This window comes from Lithobates pipiens, unplaced genomic scaffold, assembly GCF_037356315.1.
Source record: "Lithobates pipiens isolate NorthernLeopardFrog02 unplaced genomic scaffold, aLitPip1_a1.2 Scaffold_28, whole genome shotgun sequence".
NCBI lineage: Eukaryota > Metazoa > Chordata > Amphibia > Anura > Ranidae > Lithobates > Lithobates pipiens.
This window is the reverse complement of record NW_027507789.1, coordinates 12,221,136-12,245,944: the sequence shown is the minus strand read 5'-3', so window position 1 is coordinate 12,245,944 and position 24,809 is coordinate 12,221,136. Positions and strand designations below refer to the sequence as shown.

General features: G+C 46.2%; 1 protein-coding gene across 4 annotated transcripts in view; it reads left to right on the top strand.

Annotated features, from left to right (window-relative positions):
* The window catches only part of SDK2 (sidekick cell adhesion molecule 2), an 876,954-nt gene that overhangs the window by 816,275 nt on the left and 35,870 nt on the right, over positions 1-24,809 (top strand). For all 4 annotated transcript variants that reach the window (XM_077458690.1, XM_077458687.1, XM_077458688.1 and 1 more), the window contains 6 exons: positions 7,607-7,744; positions 9,961-10,122; positions 12,115-12,240; positions 13,215-13,379; positions 16,163-16,303; positions 16,396-16,534. In XM_077458690.1, coding sequence (XP_077314816.1) covers positions 7,607-7,744; positions 9,961-10,122; positions 12,115-12,240; positions 13,215-13,379; positions 16,163-16,303; positions 16,396-16,534 — 871 coding nt within the window. The remainder of the gene's footprint in view (positions 1-7,606; positions 7,745-9,960; positions 10,123-12,114; positions 12,241-13,214; positions 13,380-16,162; positions 16,304-16,395; positions 16,535-24,809) is intronic.

Sequence of the window (24,809 nt, the reverse complement as noted above, 5' to 3'; positions counted from 1 at the left end):
AAACAAAAATGCTTTCTTATTTTTTTTTCCTTGCTAGTGTTTGGGTACTCTTTGCAAACTGATATTTCATCACATTGACCAAATTCTGGGGGGAAATCCCCCTGCAACGTCCCTTACCATGTGAACAGTTTATTTAAAGCGTTTAGTAAATCAACTCCACAGTCTCTACAAAGCCTCTGGGCTACAGGACCCACACAAGGAGCTAACAAATCCAAGGGGACACTGAACAGCCAGTTTTCTCTGTACCAAGCACATCCACCCAGTAGAGTAGCTAAGGCTACTGCTACTGCGAGGCAAGATATTTTTTTTTTGGGGGGGGGGGGGGGGGCAGTGCCTGTACTGGAATGATGCCTCACCCCGGTATCGTTTTTTTTTTTTTTTTTTAGAGCCGGCGGTCGGCTCTCTTGTAATAGAGATCAGAGTGGCTCGATTGCTATTGCAAGCATCAGGAAGTGACACACGCCCCCTCCCAACGCCTTCCGCGGCTCTCCCGTCCCAGCCAATCAAAGCCTGGGTCAGCTTTTATCGGCTGTTCGTAAACCGTAAACCAGAAACGATGACCTGACATCACTTCTGTTTTATTGGGAAACCATCGGTACCAGTTTTCAAAAAATCGAAAGCATTAAAAAAACACAGATCTTGGTAAAAATGCTTTTTAAAGTGCCCTCATCGCACGTGTTGGTCCCACACGCGTGCGATATCACCACGAATGTCAGATCATGGGCAGTAATTCTAGCAACAGACCTCCTCTGTAAAACACAAAGTGGTAACATGTAACGGCCTATGGATGGTGAAATGTACGTAGTTTGTTGCCGTTGCATGGGCGTGCGCAATTTTAAAGCGTCTGGGATGGGATGAATTTAGGTGGGGGGGGCGCGTGATTTTAGTCTTGCCTAGGGCAGCACAAAACCAAAACACATCACTGCACCCGCTCAGTTAGGGTGCTAGCTGGTGGCAAAACATGGACCCCAGGATTGGAGCCTTTATCCCTTCCAAGTCTCTACAAAGCCTCCAGGCTCCGGGACCCCAAGCAGGACCCCAACCAGGATTTACTAGTCCCAGCGGACCATATGTATAGTAGAGCTAAAGCCGCGTACACACGTAGCCGTCTGTCCGACGTACTTAGTCTGGCGGACGTCCGCCAAACTGTCCGTCGGAATTTTCGAACGGGCTACTTGCCCATACACGGCACTTTTTCAGCGGACTAATACGGCGTACTAAGTCCGCCGGGTAGCGTGCTCAGCCGGCCGGGTAGCGTGCTCGGACAAGGGTCTGTTGTGGACTTGGGGGGGGACCCCCACGCCGATTTTTTTTCGGCGTTGGGGGTTCCCCTTTAAGTCCATACCAGGCGGCGGGGCCAGCGACGTCTCCTTCGCGGGCCCCGCCTACCTGGAGACCCGCTCAAAATGAGCGGACTTTTCTCCGGGGCGGGAAAAGTCCGCTCATTTCAAAAGTACGATGGACTGGCATACACACAGCCGGATTGTCCGCCGAAATGCGAGTCCGGCGGGCAGATTGATGTGCAACACGAAATTCTAAGTCCGCCGTACTGTCTGGTCAAAAAAGTATGCCGGAGGCTACACACGGGGGGATTGTTTGGCGGACTTGAGTTTGCCGGACTTTTCCACCGGATTGTTTGATCGTGTGTACGCGGCATAAGAAAAATGAAAGAACATAGGACAATTCTAAAGATACTAAAAAGCCAGCACTTTCTGAGTGTCTGTAACCTGAAGACAAGATGGGTTTTCCAGTCATTTACAAGGATTGCAAATGCAAAGAAAAGAGAAAATAAAAAAAAAGAGACAAAAAAGAAAAAAAGGGAGACAGAAAACAGTGTGAGGGATACATTGCACTGCCTTGCTGTATTGCATTGCGGATTTTCATAACACTTTGAGATAAAATTGACTCTTAACCATTCTAGCCTTCCTTCGCTGCTCCTTCCAGCTTCCGCACACCGTCCTCGGCCGCCTGGAAAGGGTTGACTTCCTGCGAGTGTTGCGTAATCCCAGCCGTGTCTCTGGGCTCCCTGGGAGCAGCCAGTCTCCCCCTAAAGCAAAAACGTTGCAGTCATCACCCTGCCCCGAGATTGCCATGTCGCATTAGTCACATTTCCGCAAACCGCTCGCCGCTAAGAGGAGAAGTCTCTGAGCCTCATCCCCTCTGACACCAGCTCGTTTATCCCATTTAGAGTTGTTTATCTTGATGGCTGCACAACGGAAGGTTCCGCATTCGGTTCATGACTTGTCAGAGCATCAACTGGTCCGGGGCTCTCTGTTGCCAAGGCACCAGCCACAGCATGGAGCTCTTTTAGACAAAATGGCCGGCTGTGGCTGGGCTTTGTGTATTTTGTATCTGCGTTGCCTGGAGCCAGTGATTGAACTCAAACAGACCTTAAAGGAAGTTGAAAGGAAAGGGACCATGTGCAAAGTGCCCAAGAGTTCACTAGGATATGATCCAATACAAGGGAATACTCCCCTTAATCCACAATGTGGGCAGGAACGCCTATACCAGTGATGGCGAACCTTGGCACTCCAGATGTTTTGGAACTACATTTCCCATGATGCTCATGCACTCTGCAGTGTAGTGGAGCATCATGGGAAATGTAGTTCCAAAACATCTGGGGTGCCAAGGTTCGCCATCACTGGCCTATACTATCACGTGCAATGTATTGTATGTGATGACATCTGCAAAAGGGGTAAGGGGATTGGTCGGATAACCAGTTGGAAGAAGTGGGGACCGAGTATCAATACCAGAATCACTATAGTAAATGGACAGCGCAGACATGGATTTAGGCATTACCTAGGTTTAGGCAAGTATCTAAACTTGCTCTGTGTTCCTGCAAGCGACGTTTCAAGAACTGGACAGAACATTCTAAATGAGGACTAACTAAAGATATATAGAAGGGTAATCAGGACCTCCTTCTTCCCACTGGCAACCCCTTTAGTAATATAAAGATCTATATAGAGCAGTGATTCTCAACCAGGGTTCCTCCAGAGGTTGTAGGGGTTCCTTCAGCATTGGGCAATTTCTGCCTCTCGGATAAGTTCCCACTGACACCATTGATCTTTTTAACTATCTGTAAAGGAGGTAATTCTTCCCAATGACCACAAGTGTAAGGACCATTCATACCACTGACCATCACACTAATGTATCATGAGTTGTAGATTTCTAATTTTTAGAAGGGGTTCCCCGAGACTGGAGAACTATTTCAAGGGTTCCTCTGTGTTGAAAAGATTGAGAAAGGCTGGTCTAGAGGAGCAGGAACCTAACGCTGGTGATCCCTCTAGTGATATAAAGCAGCGTTTCTCAACTCCAGTCCTCAAGGCCCACCAACGGGTCATGTTTTCAGGATTTCCACTATTTTGCACAGGTGATTTGATCAGTTGTCACTGCCTTAGTAATTACCACAGCCATTTCATCTGAAGGGAAATCCTGAAAACATGACCTGTTGGTGCGCCTTGAGGACTGGAGTTGAGAAACACTGATATAAAGATCTATATAGAGGAATCAAGACCTCCTTCCTCCTGCTGGTGATCCCTCTAGTGATATAAAAATATTTATAGAGGAATCAGGACCTCCTTCCTCCTGCTGGTGATCCCTCTAGTGATATAAAAATATTTATAGAGGAATCGAGACTTCCTTTTATCCCACTGGCAATCCATTTAGTGATATAAAGATCTATATAGAGTAATTGGAACCTTCTTTCCTCAGGCTGGCGATTCCTTTAGTGATATAAAGATCTATATAGAGGAATCAGGACCTTCTTCCTCCTGCTGGTGATCCCTCTAGTGATATAAAGATCTATATAGAGGAATCAAGACCTCCTTCCTTCTGTTGGCGACCCCTCTAGTGATATAAAGATCTATATAGAGGAATCGGGACCTCCTTCCTTCTGTTGGTGACCCCTCTAGTGATATAAAGATCTATATAGAGGAATCAAGACCTCCTTCCTTCTGTTGGCGACCCCTCTAGTGATATAAAGATCTATATAGAGGAATCAAGACCTCCTTCCTTCTGCTGGTGACCCCTCTAGTGATATAAAGATCTATATAGAGGAATCAGGACCTCCTTCCTCCCGCTGGTGGTCCCTCTAGTAATATAAAATCTATATAGAGGAATCAGGACCTCCTTCCTCCCGCTGGTGATCCCTCTAGTGATATAAAGATCTATATAGAGGAATCGGGACCTCCTTCCTTCTGTTGGCGACCCCTCTAGTGATATAAAGATCTATATAGAGGAATCGGGACCTCCTTCCTTCTGTTGGCGACCCCTCTAGTGATATAAAGATCTATATAGAGGAATCGGGACCTCCTTCCTTCTGTTGGCGACCCCTCTAGTGTTATAAAGATCTATATAGAGGAATCGGGACCTCCTTCCTTCTGTTGGCGACCCCTCTAGTGATATAAAGATCTATATAGAGGAATCGGGACCTCCTTCCTCCTGCTGGTGATCCCTCTAGTGATATAAAGATCTATATAGAGGAATCGGGACCTCCTTCCTCCTGCTGGTGACCCCTGTAGTGATGAACCCCCAAATTCTACTTTTCCACGTGCTTGGCTACATCATTTGCCGTTTTTTGACACTTTGTAACCTCTTGAAGCATTGTAATAAAAAACCCGCATGTGTGGTGAGAATCTCCCCGCAGTCCCGGCCGTGTGATCCAGTTTTTCTCAGAGTTGTTGGAACACACAATCCTCGGAGGATATACTGGTCCGGTGACATTTCTGAGCGCTTGCACAGTTTGCCCAGCGGTGATTACCAGACGAGGCGCAGTGAAGGAATTTACAGAAAGCCACGACAGGTGTGATGGGACACGAGTGCGGCTGTCAAACCGCTCTGTCGGTGTCCTTACAATGACCCAACCACAAAGAAAATAAAAAAATAACAGAGCAGCTATAGAAAAAACACAAAAAGAGAAGCGAAAAAAAAACCAGTACACTCCATAATGTGACTTCTTTTGTGCACGTCTTATGAGAACAATGGTCACAGTTTCATATACTTGAGATGTTACTGTGTGAAAAAAAAACGTTCCAAAGGGAACTATACAGGACTTGTTGCCACAGCAACTCTGATTTTATCATCTCGTGCTTGAAAATAGAGATCAGGAGAAATGCTACGGGAATGGAACCTCGGAGCTAAAACAAAGTCATTGCCAGCTTTGACACTTCTCTAATTGATACAACAGCAGGTCCACTTTAGTTCCAGAGAAGGGATCCTATAGACCAGGGATCCTATAGACCAGGGATCCTATAGACCAGGGATCTGCGATTATCAGACCTCCAGCTGTTGCAAAACTACAAGTCCCATCATGCCTTTGCCTCTGGGTGTCACGCTTGTGGCTGTCACAGTCTTGCTATGCCTCATGGGACTTGTAGTTCTGCAACAGCTGGAGGTCCGCTAATTGAATATCCCTGCTATAGACAACTGCACGTCTCCTTCAGATCAGGGGTCTCCAAACTTTCTAGACTAAGCAAAAAAGGAGAAAAAGAGTCCCCTGGGGGTGGATTTTTAAGGCACGTACAAACTGAAATGATATACAGGCAAAAAGCAAATTAGTATACAGTATACATCTAAAAAGTACACCAACGGGTATATATACAACCAGTATTAATACTATATTCGGTTACGTTGTATTCATTTCAAAAGAATCATCCTACGCGTTTCGGAGCTTGACAAAGCATGTCCTTCTTCAGGGGTGTAAATACAACGTTTTTGTAGAATAATACTGCTAACAGATATGGTAGTAACCCACAGCTACCATTTGATAAAAACAAGTAGTTATACAGGACCATGTAGATATGTATGACTCCGCCAGGGGTTAGGGCGGCACAGTGGTGTAGTGGTTAGCACTCTCACCTAGCAGTAAGAAGGGTCAGTGGTTCGAATCCCAACCACGACACTACCTGCCTGGAGTTTGCATGTTCTCCCTGTGCCTGTGTGGGTTTCCACCGGGTACTCCGGTTTCCTCCCACAAACCAAAGACATGCAGGTAGGTTAATTGGCTTCTGTCCAAAATTGCCCCTAGTGTATGAATGGGGACCTTGGATTGTGGGCTCCTTGAGGGTAGGGACCAATGTGAGTGTGTAATATACAGGGATAGGGACAATTGTAGACACTCAGGTTGAACTGGATGGACTCGTGTCTTTATTCAACCTTACTAACTATGAACTATGAAACTATGACCTCACTTGCAGGACGCCAGCTGGACGGGCTGTTTATCCTCTCCAACAATCCTATACCTCCAAGAGTAGTTCTGGGTAAAGGACTATCAAAGCTTCAGTCCACGTGAACTTCTCCCCTGTTTTGGGACTGCAGAATTTTCTCCATATCATTTCTGCATGACATCTATAACACTTGCTGGAGTATAGACAAACTGTGGGATGTGCCCCGAACACTGGCGGAGTCATACATATCTACATGGTCCTGTATAACTACTTGTTTTTATCAAATGGTAGCTGTGGGTTACTACCATATCTGTTAGCAGGATTATTCTACAAAAACGTTGTATTTACACCCCTGAAGAAGGACATGCTTTGTCAAGCTCCGAAACGCGTAGGGTGATTCTTTTGAAATGAATGATACGACGTAACCGAATATAGTATTAATACTGGTTGTATATATACCCGTTGGTGTACTTTTTAGATGTATACTGTATACTAATTTGCTTTTTGTCTGTTTTATGTAAGAAAATAACCTGTATATCATTTCAGTTTGTATGTGCCTTAAAAATCCACCCCCAGGGGACTCTTTCTCCTTTTTTGCTATGTTTTAGGATGTGGCACAACAAATTCACGTGGTTCTGTCATACCCTCTCTTTTGTCCAACTTTCTAGACTAAGGGCCAGTTTACTGTACTGTGCTTCAAACTTAAAGAGGAAGTAAACCCTAATGGGTGTTACTTCCTCTTTCATTCCCTGCAAAGGTAAAGCATAATGGACTACTATGCATCGCATCGCATCGCATAGTAGCCCATTATGTGTCACTTACCTGACACAGGAGCCAGCGATGTCACCGCTGTCCCCTGTAGTCCGGCGCATCCATCTTTTCGGTGGGGTCTCGCAGCTCCGCCGCTGTCATTCGGCGGAGCCACGATGACGTCACTCCCGTGCATGCGCACGGGAGCCGACACGCGCGGCAGCTCCATTGTTGGAAATGCCGTGCTCAGTGCGCCTGCGCGCCGCTGTCTACGGCGCATGCGCCGTAGACAGCGGTGCCTGTCTTTGGGCAAATATCTCCTAAACCGTATAGGTTTAGGAGCTATTTCTTGGACCTACAGGTAAGCCTTAATCTAGGCTTACCTGTAGGTCAAAGTGGTTTGTAAGGGTTTACAACCACTTTAAGGTGGAGGGGGGGGGGGGGTGGGGCAGAAATTGTATAGAGTGTATATTAGTTGTTTGCTTAGAGTTCGGGTGCGAGTTTGTAAAGCGCCGTGTATAATAAAGAATTGCATTTTTATTTTTTTTCATAAAATGTTGTTTTCATCTTTTTTTTTTGCATCTCATTGCTGCTGGTCTCCTTCAGCCACTTCCCATCTACCTGTCCCCGCTCCCGTGCCTTCCCTATACAGATAATTCCACATTTATTTATTTTATTTTTTTATCTTGCAGCTCCCAGTGCCCCGGCCTCCATTCGATTCAGCGAACTGACCACAACCTCCGTGAACGTGTCCTGGGACGCCCCCGTCTACCCCAACGGAATTCTGGAAGGGTACCGGCTGGTCTATGAGCCCTGCACCCCAGTAGATGGTAAGTCGGCTCCCCCCCCCCCCCCAGTTTACTGGTGATACAAAAAAAAATTGAGATTTTGGGGAGTTCAGTTCAGTTGGTTTGCCTTTTTTTGAGCCTCAACTGAGAAAAATGGAGGGATTTCACGTCTCCGGCTATTCACAGAAGAACTTTCTCAAGTTTTGTAGCATTTGGCAGAAGAAGACGCGTCGGAGCCCTGGGAGGTGGTTTCCATGGCGGAGTGCTTTGGGCCGCTCTACGGCAAATAAAAGCAGAACGAGCGTCCGTGCCAAATAAGCTGCATCGGCCGAGTTTAAATTAATTTTTTCACTTTGGGACCTTCGGATTTTTCAAGAGAGTCGACAAAATGTACGACGTTCCTCTTCAAGGTCCTCGTGTGCTTACAGCCATTGGTAGGACATACATGGGGGGGGTTGGTCTACTAAAAAGCAAAAAGACTGAAAACTCTGCAAAGTGAAGTTGCTCCAGAGCTTGGTAAACGAGGAAAAGCGTCACTTTACAAAAAGTACCCAATCAGGTGCAAGGAATTTTTTATTTTTTTTTAAATGCATTTTTGCTTGCACATGATTTTACAATGGAAGTCAGCAGAACTTTTTGCTCATTTACTAAGCTCTGGAGTAACTGCTCTTGCAGAGTGCAACTGGACTTTACAAAGTGCCTTTAGTAAACCAACCCCACAGATTTAACCACTTCAATACCGGGGACTTACATCCCCCCTTCCTGCCCTGGCCAATTTTTTCGCTTTCAGCACCGTCGCTGTTTAAATGACTATTGCACGGTCATGCCACGCTTTAACCAAACAGAATTTTTATCATTTTGTTCCCACAAATAGAGCTTTCTTTTGGTGGTATTTGATCACCTCAAAAGACCTAAAATTTAGAAGAAAAAAAAAAGGTTTTCTTTTGTTTCTGTTATAAGATTTTGGAAAAAAAGTATGTTTTTTCTTCACTGATGGGCACGGATAAGGCGGCACCAATGAGGTGGCACTGACAGGCAGGCATGTACTGGCCATCAGGACTACCGGGAGTTTCCCGGTGGGCCGATGGCTCAGTGGGCCACTCTGATGTAAGGGGGCTGGTGATGGGACACTCTGATGTAAGGGGGCTGCTGATGGGACACTCTGATGTAAGGGGGCTGCTGATGGGACACTCTGATGTAAGGGGGCTGCTGATGGGACACTCTGATGTAAGGGGGCTGCTGATGGGACACTCTGATGTAAGGGGGCTGCTGATGGGACACTCTGATGTAAGGGGGCTGCTGATGGGACACTCTGATGTAAGGGGGCTGCTGATGGGACACTCTGATGTAAGGGGGCTGCTGATGGGACACTCTGATGTAAGGGGGCTGCTGATGGGACACTCTGATTTAAGGGGGCTGCTGATGGGACACTCAAAATGTAAGTGGGCCGGTCTGGATGAAGTCCAGGGCCAAATTTCTGTCCCAGTCAAGCCCTGCTGACAGGCAGCACGGATGGGCATTGATAGGCAGCACTGATGGGTACTTATGAGGACAAGAAAAAGAGGCTCCCACTGTGTCAGAAATGGCAGTGTGGTGGTCCCATCCCTATATATAGACCAAGAAGAACCCTCTGTGTGGGACTTTGGCAGAGCACCGATACATACATTGAGACTGTCAAAATGTAGTGTTTATTAATACAAAAAAGTAAAAACAGACGACTAGCATCTGAGCAATATGCAATACAATACAAGAAAAAATTAGAACATCACAACAACACTTGTGCTCTCATGAGGGTAGGACATGCCAAAACCCGACGCGTTTCCAGTTTTGCTTGAAAACTTTAATCAGGGGTAGAGAGTAAGATGAGATGCGGTGTAATTAAAGCTCATGATGGAGCCAATCCTCAATAGGATAAAAAAGTATAAGATGCAGCTGCAGCTGAACTCCAGAGACAAGGTCCCTAGTGAATCGCGCCCAGGAGATTGGTAGAATATACAGGCTGGTGTGGAATTCTAAGTTAAGAATCCACCGCCTCCCAAAGGGTTGTAGGGGGTTAAGTAAAACTCCCACCAACGTGGATCCAAACCACAAATATGGCCCCCAGGAAGTCCCGTTTGTTTGGATCCCTAGTTGGAAACACCAGAAAGGAGGTCCTTTGAAGCGTCGTGCCTTGATCAGATGCTGCAAAAATGTATATTTTCTGAAAGCAAAGGCCCTGGAGAATAAAATGAATTTATGTCTGATATCCCTCCCCCCAGGAATCAGTAAGATAGTGACGGTGGATGTGAAGGGTAACAGCCCCCTGTGGATGAAACTGAAGGACCTCACTGAGGGAGTGACCTACCGTTTCCGGATACGAGCAAAAACCTTCATCTATGGGCCGGACTTGGAAGCCAATGTGACCACCGGACCTGCTGATGGTAAACGTCTTCCACTACATGATATCTAGGAGGGGTGCGATTGATGGCTGCGCCTTTCATTCCAAGAATACAAGTGTAACCTATTGTGCACAGCTATAATACAGAAGAAATATCAGAGGAATGCTCGGAATAATCCACCAGTTGTTTTATTTCTTTAAATATAAAATTGCCTCTCTGAGTGGAAGGAAGAATGGTGGGAAGGCACATCCCTTTCCTCTTACATCCTTCCTTTTCATTCGACTCTCCGTCCCTCTTTTCCCACTTTTCTCCCTTCCTCATCTTCCTTCACTTCCATCCATCCTTTTCTTCATCCCATTCGCCCTTTGCTTTTATTCTTGCCTTTTTTTTCCCCTCTTCTTCTCTCCCTTTTTTCCTTCTCACCTTTCCTTCCTTCACTTCTTATCTTCCTTAACCTCTCCATCCTTCTTTACCTTCCATCTCTTCTTCCCTTTCCTTACCAACCTTTCTTCCCACCTTTGCCTCCCACCTTCCTTCCCTCTTTTCTTTCCTTTCTTTCTTTTCTTTCGTTCCATCCTTTAGCACCTGCCTTTCTTCTTTCCTTTCAACCTTTACATCCCACGCCCCTACCTACATTTCCTTCCTTTTTTTCCCAATCTTTCTATCCTTCCCTCCTTGCTTTCCTCCCTTCCATCCTCTCCTTTCTTTTTCTTCCCACCTTATTTAGCACATTTCTTTCCTTACTACCTACCTTCTATCTATATATCCTCTCCTTACGTCCCACCTCTCTTCCTTTACTTCCTAATTGTTGTCCTTCCTACCTTCCTTTTCTTCTCTGCTTCTCACTTTCCTTCCTTCCCTCAAAGGTTCCTTCCCACCTTCTTTCTCTTCCTTTTATTCCCATCTTCCTTTCCTCTCTTCTTTCCTTCACTTCCCATGATCTTCCTTCATTTTTTTTTTTTCTCTTCAACCTTCCTTTCCGTCCCACCTTCCATTCCTTCTTCCCTGCTTCCCACTTTCCTTCCCTCCCATCTTTCCAATTTCCTTTTCTTCCTTTCATTCTTTTATTCCCATCTTCCTTCCTTCTATTCCCATCCCCATTTATTTTCCCTTTCACCTTCCTTAACTTCTAGCCTTTCTTCCCTTTCCTTCCCACCTTCCATTTCTTCTTTTCCACCCTTCCCTCAAACCTTCCTTCCCACCTTTCCTCTTTCCTTCCTTCCTTTTATTCCCACCTTCCTTTCTCTCCTTCCCTCCCTTCTTTCCTTCACTTCCCATCTGCTTTCGTTTTTTTTCTCTTCCACCTTCTTTTCCTTACCAACTTCCTACCTTTCCTTCCTTCCTTCTTCCCTGCTTCCCACTTTCCTTCCCTCCCATCTTTGCACTTTCCTGCTCTTCCTTTCATTCTTTCCTTACTTTTATTCCCACCTTTCTTTCTCTCCTTCCCTCCCTTCTCTCCACCCCTCCCTTCTTTCCTTCACTTCCCATCTGCCTTCATTTTTTTTCTCTTCCAGCTTCCTTTCCTTCCCACCTTTTCTACCTTTCCTTCCTTCTTCCCACTTTCCTTCCCTCCCATCTTTCCAATTTACTTTTTTTCCTTTCATTCTTTCCTTCCTTTTATTCCCACCTTCCTTTCTCTCCTCCCCTTCCTTCTTTCCTTCTCACTGTTCCTTCCTTCATTTCCCATCCTTATTAATTTTTTTCCCTTCCACCTTCCTTAACTTATATCCTTATTTCCCTTTCATTCCCACCTTCCTTCCTTCGGCAAAGCAAGGACTAGAACACCTCTGTAGATAGTGGTGATAGCACATCTTGTTCTATAAATCATGTTCAGGTCTCCATTCCATCCAGTTGGATATATTCCAGTCCTTGATTCAGCTGTGTCCATGATAAGGATGTACATTTGGTCATAGAGACTCCTAAAGACTGATAACCCAAAACATAAAGAGATTCCACTTTCATGTATCTAATAAATTTGACCGGAATTATTCAGCCGTTTTTATCATTTTTTTTTTCTTAACGGTATTCTTCCAGGAGCACCGGGACCACCAGGAGTGCCGTCCATCTCCCGATACGGCTCATTAATCGCCATCCAATGGTCAAATGGAGATCCAGGAAGGAGCCCGATCACCAGATACGTTATAGAGGCCCGGCCCTCAGGTAGGCCCCTAATTTCATATGCAGTTTCTTGCTCTTAGCAGACAGTATATCTTACAATGGAAGTAGCTCTTCAGCAAACATAGGACTCTCGTATTTTTCAGCCAAACCTTTAGGAAAAGTAAAGCGCCCTGCTTACAGGACAACCATCTTCTACTAAAGCTGAGCACAGATATTATAATCTGGCTGTACAATCATTACATAGTTAGTCAGGTTTAAAAAAGACACAAGTCCATCTGGTTCAACCACAAAAAAATAGAAAAATAATAATAATATCATACAATCCCATATACCCAATTCTATAACCACAGTTGATCCAGAGGAAGGCAAAAAAAAACCCAGCAGAGCATGATCCAATTTGCTAAAGCGGGGGAAAAAAATTCCTTCCCAATCCCCCAAGGGGCAATTGTATTTTCCCCGGATCCAATCATGTTTGGATTGTACAGCCATATAGTGCACAGTGGAGCTGATTGGAGAGTAAGTGACTGGTGGGCCCTCGCACTGTTGATTTCTTATGATCATCGGCCCCATCTAGTGGCCATAATGCATTTTTTTCTACCCTAAAATAGCCCAATCAGGAAAATATTGATTATGGCCACCGGATGGAGCTGATGAGGAAATCAACCCATGCAATATATTGTCAGAATTCGTGATGACTGGGCAAATGCCTGTGACGTTCATGCAGCTAATCTTTATCAATAGGAAACATTCACTTCTACAAGCGGGTACCGGTTATAAAACAGAGACAAGTCACGTACTTCTCTCATGAGAGGCTTCTTTAATACGAATTTCCTGCCTGGCATTGCGTAGGCATACGTTTCTGAGAAATCACCATACCGGTTCATTAGGCGATAGTAGCGGGACTCATGCGTGAATATTTTGTCTTGACCAACAAGCTGACTATCTACAGGTGACAGGTGCACTTTGTTTTTATCATGAGGATATTAATAAACGGATCTTGTCTCTCCTCTACTAAGATGAAGGATTATGGGACATTCTCATCAAGGACATCCCAAAGGAGGCCACGTCCTACACGTTCAACATAGACATCCTGAAGCAGGGCGTCAGCTACGACTTCCGCGTCATTGCCGTCAACGATTACGGATATGGGACCCCCAGCCCCCCCTCTACATCCGTCGCAGGTAAAAAGATCGTTTTTCTACCCGACAATCACAGATAAGAGCAGAGAACAGACGTGTCATGTATGAATGAGTCTGATGGAAGAAATCGCTGTGCTGCTCTGGACAACCAACCAGCTTCCGGCTTTTGCAAGGCATTTGATTGGCTGTTATGGGTGACATAGACATTCTAGATTTGGAGGGCGAGGAGTAGGCAGGAGATAAAACATTTTATTTGGAAGTCCACCTTAAGCTCATAAGAGGTGTAAAGGAGGCCATCTACAATGAACTAAACAACCATTGCTAAATACGGGGGCCCCCCAAATACGGGGTGGGGGGGGGCCCATATAATTTTGTTTAACAGACCTACCCCAGTGATTTGACAATTTACACCTTCAGCCATCTCAACTTGAACAAGCAGCAAAAAATAAGCTAACAGGGTTTCTAACCTCGCCATCAAATACTGGGTATACACTTTAAATCTGGACTCTGGCAGATAATGACACAAAGCAGCCTCTGTAGTCAGTAATACGTCATGAAATGTAGGTTTAAAAATACAAGCAGCATAAGTATCTGAATGTGACCTGGTATTGGCCTCTTGCATTCCCTGTACAGCAGGGCTGGAGTATGATGGGACGAAGCAGCACAATGAGACAATCAGTTCATATGCTCATAGGCAGAGAGAACAGAGTGATGGGCTTATGACTGCGCTGCTTCTCCTTTCAATGTCCAGTCACAGGTTGGGGGCTGGTCCGGGATGACCTGGACTAAGGACATCTATTGGCAAAAATCTACTGTGGGGGGGGGGGGATCTCTGGATTGAAGGTTACTATTGCAGCAAAAGCTGGTTTGGTTCTTATTATTGACTGGAGTTCTGCTTTAAAGAGTACAGTAACCTTTTATGCTATAAAAAAAAACAATAAAAAATACAAGTGTTCAGCAGAGCTTCTTCTAACAATCCATATAAGCACACTGTGTGTTGGCACAGTGATCTCCAGGTCCCAAAGCAAGGGTGAGGGGACACAATCTGACCACACTAACATGGATATTCTTCTGTGGGCAATGTGGTCAAAGGTATCACCAAGTGTTTACTCCGGGTTATCACATGTATAAGAACTTGTTTTTCCAAAGTTTCTGATTTTACGTTTATATATACTTTAAAGTTCCTTATTTTTTTTAAATAGATTCTTTGTGTTCTGCAGACAAGTTTCCAGTTATATCATAAATAGATGTAAGATACATGAGGGGCAAAGAACAATATAGTAGCAAAGAAGAAGTCACCATAAATACCAAAATATACAATAAATGGCCAAAAAATGTACAAGTTCCGTATTATTAAAGTTAGAATGAAACGATTTATTCTTTGTAAATGCCAACAAAGTAATATATAAGTACGTAGTGCATCCCACTTATTTCCCAAAAGTTGTCACCCTGTAGAACGGGTAGTCTTAGCCCTTGTACACACGGTCGGACATTCCGACGACAAAATCCGTCAGATTTTTTTTTCCGTCGGATTTTGTCCGAAACTGGTGTTGGCATACACACGGTCGGACAAAGTGGTCGGAAAATCCGATCGTTCGGAACGTGATGACGTTCGTTCGTTATGACGTTCGGGCTAGTAGCCAATAGCTTTGGTCTCCTAATTTGATCTGAGCATGCGTGCCACTTTGTCCGATCGGAATTCTCTACAAAACGATCAGACTAAGTCCGATCGGATCATGTTGTCGGAAGATTTTATATCCAGCTCTCAAACTTTGTTGGTCGGACATTCCGATGGGAAAAAGTCCAATGGAGCCCACACACGGTCGGATTATCCGACAACGCGGTCCGATCGGACATTTTCCGCCTGAATTTACGACCGTGTGTACAAGGGCTTAGATGCTAGTCTTATGGTAGGGGTTGGTAAGCTCAGTGGTAGATGGGCTTTTTAGTGAATCCCATGACAGTCCAGAACTATGCATTTTGAGGGCCAGGTAGCCCACTTTTGATGAAAAGCAAAGTAAAAATGTAAAAACCGATAGCCCACTCAGGGGTATTTAGCTTCACTCCGAAACAGCATTAATAGAGATTGGCCCCTGGATAGGGTTCTCCCATCACCCAGGCTCTCCCACTTCTCCAGCCCCCTCTGTGGACTCGCTAGTCAACTCAGCTTTCTCGGTCTCTCTGGACCTGAGTAGCTGTCCTGACTTTATATGGACAAGAAGTCCTCCCAACATTGGGCTTCGTCTGTTGAGCAGGTCACCCCTCATGGCCGGAGCACACCGATATCTTTGCATAAATGGCAGCAACTGCAACTGCTTATATCGACCCTGAACACCTATGTACTGACCCAGGCTGCAGGCATCCAGCAAAGCCCAGGAACTGGATTGAAGGTTTTTTCCCATCCAAGACCCTTTGGAACCTTCAAACTCCAGGTCCCGATCCATGACTACAAAACCTAGAGAAAGAAAAAGCTTCTCAAACTGCACATTTGAGAATCCTGTATCATTTTCTCAATCTCACACCATGGAAGGGCCTTGCACTGTCACAATGGGCATGTTATTTTTGCCAAAAAGTTGGGTTTGGGAGCTTATTGGGGAAGTAGGTAAGAGGGTTTGTAATAGGGGGATGAGATGGGAAACTTGTAGCCATGTTTGATTAGAGTGCTATAGAATTGGTGAGTAGTTGGTAATGCCATGTGCAAGATGAGAGGGAAAAAAGCTTCAAAATGTAAGCTCCTTAAACGGGTATGAAGGCCCATCAAGGTTATTAAACCCCTCAAAGCCTTGCCTAGAACACATCAATTATTCTCCATCATCTTCTTTCAGCCACAAAAGCCAACCCATTCTATGAAGAGTGGTGGTTCCTGGTGGTTATCGCGCTCATTGGCCTCATCTTCATTCTTCTTCTGGTGTTTGCGTTGATCATCCGGGGACAGAGCAAGAAATATGCCAAAAAATCAGATTCAGGTGAGAGATTTGTTACAGAAGCTCCAAGTCTACCTATTGTAAAACCATTGCCATCACTCCTCCTTCCTAAAAACATCCCTCTGTCCACATAGGCTGTAACCCAAAAAACAGCACACTGGGTCACGGTGAGATGGTCAGCCTGGACGAGAGCCGTTTCCCAGCATTGGAGCTGAACAACCGGCGGCTGTCGATGAAGAATTCCTTCTGCAGAAAGAATGGAATCTACACAAGGTGAGAAGACCTATATATTAATATTGAGTTGTTGGCCATCAAAGACTGGGATGGTGTCTGAGATGCCACAGAGCCTGGTCAAGGGTTGTTCACTGAGCTTCACCAACCATGTCACAAATAAAACACAGTAATACTTGTTTAAAAGGAAAACTCTAGTTAAAATGTTTCTAGAGGCTGAAGGCTTTTTTACCTATATGCATTCTATGCAGGACAGCAATCAGAATTTTTGGGGCCCCCTACACAGCTTAAGACCTGGGCCGGACCACCAAAATTCCCCAGGGCCTGCCTACTGGCCATTTCACCAAATCCGGCCACTGGCCATAACACAGAGTCCTTCAGTAAACCCACTTTTATTTTAACACTCTTACAACTTAATACCCCGTTTCCCCGAAAATAAGACCTAGCTTGATTGTCGGTGATGGCTGCAATATAAGCCCTATTATAAGTCCTCCTATTCCTCCAGTCCCATCTCCTCCGTCCCATGTCCTCTTCCAGTCTCATCTCTCCCATCCCATGTCCTCCTCCTCCATTTCATTGTCCTTTTGCCCCTCCAGTCCCATCGCCTCCATCCCTTGTCCTCCGCCTTTTCGTGTCCCACATCCTTCATCCCATGTCCTCCTCCTCCATTCCATGTCTTCCTCCTCCTCAAGTCCCATGATCTCCATACCGCGACCACCATACCATGTCCTCCATCTCCTCCAGTCCCATTTCCTCCAACCCATGTCCTCCTCCACTCCCATCCCCCCCCCCCCATCTCATATCCTCCCCCAGTTCCATATCCTCCATCCCATGTCCAGCTCCTCCTCCAGTCCCATCCCTGCCATCCCATGTTCTCCATGGGGGTAGTCAGAGAGAGAGAGCGGGGGATAAGAGAGAGGGGGGGGGCGATTCTATGCATTAAGGTAAGAAACTCTTCAGTATGCACCTCCTTGCTCAGTTCCCCTAATACTTACCTGTGCTCAATCGTGATCCAGTGATGTGCACCAGAGCAGCTGCTGTCCTGGGTCTCTGCTTCTTCAGTGGCTCCTGCTGCTGTCACAGCCAGTGAGGAGGGAGTAGGGGGCAGGGCCAAGCCTCGTTCTGTGTCTCTTATGAACACACAAAGTGGGGCTCTGAGCCAGAATGCATGAGTGCGCCCCCCCCCCCCATAGCAAGCAGCTTGCTATAGGATCATTCAACAGGGGGGAGGAACCAGGAGTTACAGCAAGGCCAGAGACAATTATAGACCACTCGTCATCACACTAATGAGCAAGAGTGTTTGTATGCTGTTACTGAGTGCCAGCAGGGGACCAGAGGAGGATTGGGGCTGCTCTGTGCAAAACCATTACACAGAGCAGGTACTGTTTGTGATTAAAAAAAAAAAATGACCTTTTAATATTTCCAAAATAGTCCATCTCCAGTGTAGTTTTGTTATTCATCTAGACAATTCTGGATATTGAAGCTTGTTGTCGCTTCACAATTTTAAAGCTTGACATGTTTGGTATCTGTTTACTCGACACAACCTCGTCTGTTATATTTTAACCCCAAAAATTGTAATATATTGCGTTTGTCTGCCCTAAAATTAACTTTAATTTTAAAACTGAAAAATATTCCTTTGATAAACAATTGTGCCAACATCCTGGGCCCTAGGACATAAAAAAATTGCAACTACCGCCATTGTTTGTTTCTCCAGGGTCTCTGCTTGTAGGAAATATATCACGTTTGTAGATTTTACAGTGTCACTAAACCCCCCATCATAAAATAAATGGCGTGTTCTATGCTGTTCATACTCATTCACTAGGAGATTTGTTTTCTGCAAAAAATCCTGGGTGATCCCGCTGCTCTCTATCGCCCCCTTCTGTCCATGTCGCCAGTGTAGCTAGGGATTTTGCAGAGCATTGGTGGCAGCTCTGCACATGCTCAGTTTTCAGTGAGTTTCTATGCTGAGCATTTCCTCCCTATCACATCTGAGCAGCCCTTGTGACTAAAAAGTGGTAAATGTGGGCGTATACGCAGTGGTAAATGACAGCCCACTCCCTCCCTCCTCCACGCCCACTAACCAGCTGAACACAATGGGGGGGCGGAATATTACATGTTAAAGTGGAGGTCCACCCTAAAGTGGACCTTCCACTCATTGGAATCCTCCCCCCCTCCGGCGCCACAATTGGCACCTTTCAGGGGGAGGGGGGGGTGCAGATACCTGTACAGTACAGGCATCTGCACCCACTTCTGGCGTAGATTCTGCAGAAGGAACGCCCCCTTCCGCAGAATCTACGCCCCTTTCCAAAAGTCCCCCGCTGCCTGCTGGGAAACACACGGATCCCAGAGACAGCGGGGACCATCCTTATTGCGCAGCGCGACTCGCGCATGCGCAGTAAGGAACCGGGAAATGAAGCCGAAAGGCTCCACTTCCTGATTCCCATACCCAAGATGGGGGCGGCAGCACCCGAGAGACGATCGAGAGATCGGCTTCGGGTGCCGACATCGCGGGCGCGCTGGGCGGGTAAGTGTCACTATTTTAAAAGTCAGCAGCTGTAGTATTTGTAGCTGCTGGCTTTTAAAAAAAACAAAAAAAAACGGCGGACTCCCGCTTTAATTGATGGAGGCTTCACCTCCCTCGTTATCCTAAGACATAGGCTGAAGGGGGGCGTGACACAGTCTGTGACTGTCAGAATCCTGCCCGCACCATCTTATTGGTAAAAATAAAGATTTGATTTTAAATATATATTTGTATAATGATTTTAAATAGTTTATTGATATTGTTATTTTTACAATATTACGAAGGTTGTTTTTTTATTTTTTTCGTTTTGGTTTTTTGAACATGTGACCAGCAGCAGGGGACTAGAAGCTCCTCCTGCTGATGTTTCTCTGCAGACAAGCTGGGAGAGAGCCGATCCACCGGCTAGTCGGAGACCCGTACAAAGCCGGGATCGGCTGCGATCGGATCTCCGCTGTGGAAACCCGAGAAATGAAGACCCGACATCACTTCTGGTTTACTCAGGGGTCAACTGCGCCATTATTTTTTTTTGAAGACCAAAGTTTTCAAAAACATCGTTCTTGGTGTTTTGAATGCTTTTAAAGGCAGAGGAGGGATTTGGGGTCCTTTACGCCTCAGATCCCGCCATAAAGAGGACCTGTCACATGCCTACTGCTGTCACAAAGGATGCTTACACTCCTCGTCACAGCAATAAAAGTGATCGAAAACAAAAAACATTTAAAAAGCCACAATGTAAAAATAAAAATAATGTAAAAATGTTTAATGTGCCCCCGTCCACACTTACTCATGCACAAAGGCGAATGCGTGTGGCAGTCCTGCGCACAAGCAAACACACGGGCGGTATCGTCGCGAACGTCAGATCATGGGCAGTAATTCCAGCACCAGATCTCCTCTGCACATCTAAAGTGGGAACCCTGTAAAGGCTTTTAAGGCGTCACCGATGGATAGTTACATTTATGTCTTTTGTCACCATTAGGATCTATTAACTTGGCATAACATCATCTTTTATATTTTACAAAAAAAAAAAATGGGTTATGCATGTGCGTGTAAAGGCAGGTGTCCCAATACTTTTGGTAATATAGTGTATATTTAGGATTGCTGAATAATGTTTATAAGTCACTTTCTATTTATAACAGTCCCCAGCCACCAATCAGAATCATCCGTTTAGATCTGAATCTGATTGGAGACATGATGACGTCGTTGGCTTTTCTGGAAAGTATAAAACTTGATACATTTTCCTTCATGGGATAATAAAGCGTTCCCGTGCCGAGTGCGTCCCCTCGGCGGTGAAGGGCCTGGCACAGGACGCGTCGCGGTATAAAGCGGTTTTTCTCCTCGTTGATATTCAGGTCTCGTTGGCGCAGCGCTCAGCTCGGTCCTCCCGCTGGCCGCGCCACAAAGACTCCTCTGTTAGGAACATCACAGTCGAAGCACTTATGAGCCGGAGAAGAAGAGAGGGAGAGGCCGGCTAGAGTGTCACCGGCTGGCATGGGCTCTGCGGGGTAATTAACCGAGGAATTCTATTCCCGGGGGGCGCTGCCTAATGGAATTAAATTGGAGTTATATTCCCTGAATTGTGTCGATTTCAGACTCCAATGTTGTTAAAAATGATTACTTGCTAATCTTAAGACATTACTCACAAATTCTTTGATCGGCTTATCTAACATTCCCCCGCCAACTGACAAAACCTTAAAATTGTTTAATTCCGCTGAAAGATATTTGAGTAATTCCAGCGATGAGTACAGGTCCTCTTTAACTTAAAGCCCAACTCCGGGGAAAGGAAAAACAAATCCTCTCGCGTGTTGGGGCTCCCCCCGCAGTGCAGGGGTGAAATGCTCATTTAGGTCTGTGGGGGATGCGAAAAGACCAGCAGATGGCGCACTCCGAGTCCTACACTCGAGCGGTGGACTGCCCATTGGGCATCTTCCAGTTTAGTGTAGGGCTATGCAGGGTCGGGACAGGGGGTTGGTGGGTGGTAGGGATGGCTGCCCTAGGCGCAATGGTTTACTGTATGGATTGAGGGGGGGCGCCTTCATTCTGTTATGAGGCTGGGCAGTTTGGCATCTTTTCTTTGGGCGCTGGATGACCTTGTCCCAGCACTGGGGTTATGGGTTCTGCATTGGTCTTGATGACATCAGAGAACCTGCAACTTCCAGAAGAGGCTGCGGGGCTGGTCTAGAAATTCAGAGGAGCCTGCAGGAGGGGTCCCACTGTATGCAGGAACATAGCGCCCCCCCCCCCCCCCCCACCACCTTGGTTCCTCTGTATGTAGAAACATAGCCACCCTGTGTGCATAGGAACGTAGCCCTCTATGCCTTGGTCCCACTGTATGTAGGCACAAAGCCACTCTGCCCTGGTCCCAGTATGTATGTAAAAACGTAGCCCCCTTGCTTTGGTCCCACTGTATGAAGGAACGTAGCACCCTACCTTATTCCCACTGTATGTAGGAATAGTGATGGCCGAACGGTTCGCCCGGCGGTCGTTTCGCGGCGAATTTCCGACTTTCGCCGTCCGCGGGTTCGAACGCCTTTTTCCGTCGTTCGCCCCGGCGGACTTACGTGTTTAATGTATACAAGAACTTTAACCTTTCGTGACACGTTTATCATGTGTTACAGGACAACCAATTGAGACATGACAGCTCATGGACACTTGGACATTCCCCCTAACCTATAAATACACCCGATCCGGTGGCCATTTTACATTCTTTCTTCTGTCACTGTAGGGAAAGGATCCTGTGTGGAGTAGGGACAGAGAAAACGCTAGCTATTTGGTACACAAAAGTTCTTTTCAGGACTGGTATAGGTGTTAGGTCAGCAGCCTGAGTTTCTTTTGTCAGTTTAGATAAAGGGACAGAGCGCTGTATGCTGCTATTTTAGGGACAGCTCAGCCAGATTAGTCTTTCTTCATCATCATCATCATCATCATCATTAGCTGTTACTATCAGGTCCACAAAAGAGCTGTTCCAGCTAATCGTTCCAGCCTACTCTTTTTTGCCAATTTGTATAGGGACAGGCAGGAAGCAGTGTGTCAGGCAGTGAGGATAATTTTAAAGACTTGCTGTTACTATTAGTTCCACAAAGGTTCTTTTCAGGACTGGTATCAGTGGTACGGTAATAGGCTTGTACACGTATAATATTCTTTCTTCCAAATATAGAAAGAATATTATACTTGACTGCTGCCCTTCTGCTGCAGTCTGCTAATCATTCACAACTCACTTGTTCCACAAAGCTCTTTATCAGGACTGGTAACTTGGTCTGTCTAGGGTGCTACGGTACATAGGCTTGGGTGCGGTACAGTCTGCTGTTCTGTAAGGACCGCTATCGGTCCACAATACATAGGGTTGCCGTGCACTACTGCTGACCGCTGCCCTATACTGCAGCAGTCCTTCATTGGTATAGGGACTGACGTACAGTCTGCTAATCACTAACACACAACCTGCTTGGTCCACAAAAGTTCTTATAAGGACTGGTAACTTGGTATAGGGTGCTACGGTACATAGGCCTGAGTGCGTTACAGTCTGCTGTTCTGTAAGGACCGCTATCGGTCCACAATACATAGGGTTGCCGTGCACTACTGCTGACCGCTGCCCTATACTGCAGCAGTCCTTCATTGGTATAGGGACTGACGTACAGTCTGCTAATCACTAACACACAACCTGCTTGGTCCACAAAAGTTCTTATAAGGACTGGTAACTTGGTATAGGGTGCTACGGTACATAGGCCTGAGTGCGTTACAGTCTGCTGTTCTGTAAGGACCGCTATCGGTCCACAATACATAGGGTTGCCGTGCACTACTGCTGACCGCTGCCCTATACTGCAGCAGTCCTTCATTGGTATAGGGACTGACGTACAGTCTGCTAATCACTAACACACAACCTGCTTGGTCCACAAAAGTTCTTATAAGGACTGGTAACTTGGTATAGGGTGCTACGGTACATAGGCCTGAGTGCGTTACAGTCTGCTGTTCTGTAAGGACCGCTATCGGTCCACAATACATAGGGTTGCCGTGCACTACTGCTGACCGCTGCCCTATACTGCAGCAGTCCTTCAGCGGTATAGGGACTGACGCACAGTCTGCTAAACACTAACACACAACCTGCTTGGTCCACAAAAGTTTTTATAAGGACTGGTAACTTGGTATAGGGTGCTACGGTACATAGGCCTGAGTGCAGTACAGTCTGCTGTTCTGTAAGGACCGCTATCGGTCCACAATACATAGGGTTGCCGTGCACTACTGCTGACCGCTGCCCTATACTGCAGCAGTCCTTCATTGGTATAGGGACTGACGTACAGTCTGCTAATCACTAACACACAACCTGCTTGGTCCACAAAAGTTCTTATAAGGACTGGTAACTTGGTATAGGGTGCTACGGTACATAGGCCTGAGTGCAGTACAGTCTGCTGTTCTGTAAGGACCGCTATCGGTCCACAATACATAGGGTTGCCGTGCACTACTGCTGACCGCTGCCCTATACTGCAGCAGTCCTTCATTGGTATAGGGACTGACGTACAGTCTGCTAATCACTAACACACAACCTGCTTGGTCCACAAAAGTTCTTATAAGGACTGGTAACTTGGTATAGGGTGCTACGGTACATAGGCCTGAGTGCGTTACAGTCTGCTGTTCTGTAAGGACCGCTATCGGTCCACAATACATAGGGTTGCCGTGCACTACTGCTGACCGCTGCCCTATACTGCAGCAGTCCTTCATTGGTATAGGGACTGACGTACAGTCTGCTAATCACTAACACACAACCTGCTTGGTCCACAAAAGTTCTTATAAGGACTGGTAACTTGGTATAGGGTGCTACGGTACATAGGCCTGAGTGCGTTACAGTCTGCTGTTCTGTAAGGACCGCTATCGGTCCACAATACATAGGGTTGCCGTGCACTACTGCTGACCGCTGCCCTATACTGCAGCAGTCCTTCAGCGGTATAGGGACTGACGCACAGTCTGCTAAACACTAACACACAACCTGCTTGGTCCACAAAAGTTTTTATAAGGACTGGTAACTTGGTATAGGGTGCTACGGTACATAGGCCTGAGTGCAGTACAGTCTGCTGTTCTGTAAGGACCGCTATCGGTCCACAATACATAGGGTTGCCGTGCACTACTGCTGACCGCTGCCCTATACTGCAGCAGTCCTTCATTGGTATAGGGACTGACGTACAGTCTGCTAATCACTAACACACAACCTGCTTGGTCCACAAAAGTTCTTATAAGGACTGGTAACTTGGTATAGGGTGCTACGGTACATAGGCCTGAGTGCGTTACAGTCTGCTGTTCTGTAAGGACCGCTATCGGTCCACAATACATAGGGTTGCCGTGCACTACTGCTGACCGCTGCCCTATACTGCAGCAGTCCTTCATTGGTATAGGGACTGACGTACAGTCTGCTAATCACTAACACACAACCTGCTTGGTCCACAAAAGTTCTTATAAGGACTGGTAACTTGGTATAGGGTGCTACGGTACATAGGCCTGAGTGCGTTACAGTCTGCTGTTCTGTAAGGACCGCTATCGGTCCACAATACATAGGGTTGCCGTGCACTACTGCTGACCGCTGCCCTATACTGCAGCAGTCCTTCATTGGTATAGGGACTGACGTACAGTCTGCTAATCACTAACACACAACCTGCTTGGTCCACAAAAGTTCTTATAAGGACTGGTAACTTGGTATAGGGTGCTACGGTACATAGGCCTGAGTGCGTTACAGTCTGCTGTTCTGTAAGGACCGCTATCGGTCCACAATACATAGGGTTGCCGTGCACTACTGCTGACCGCTGCCCTATACTGCAG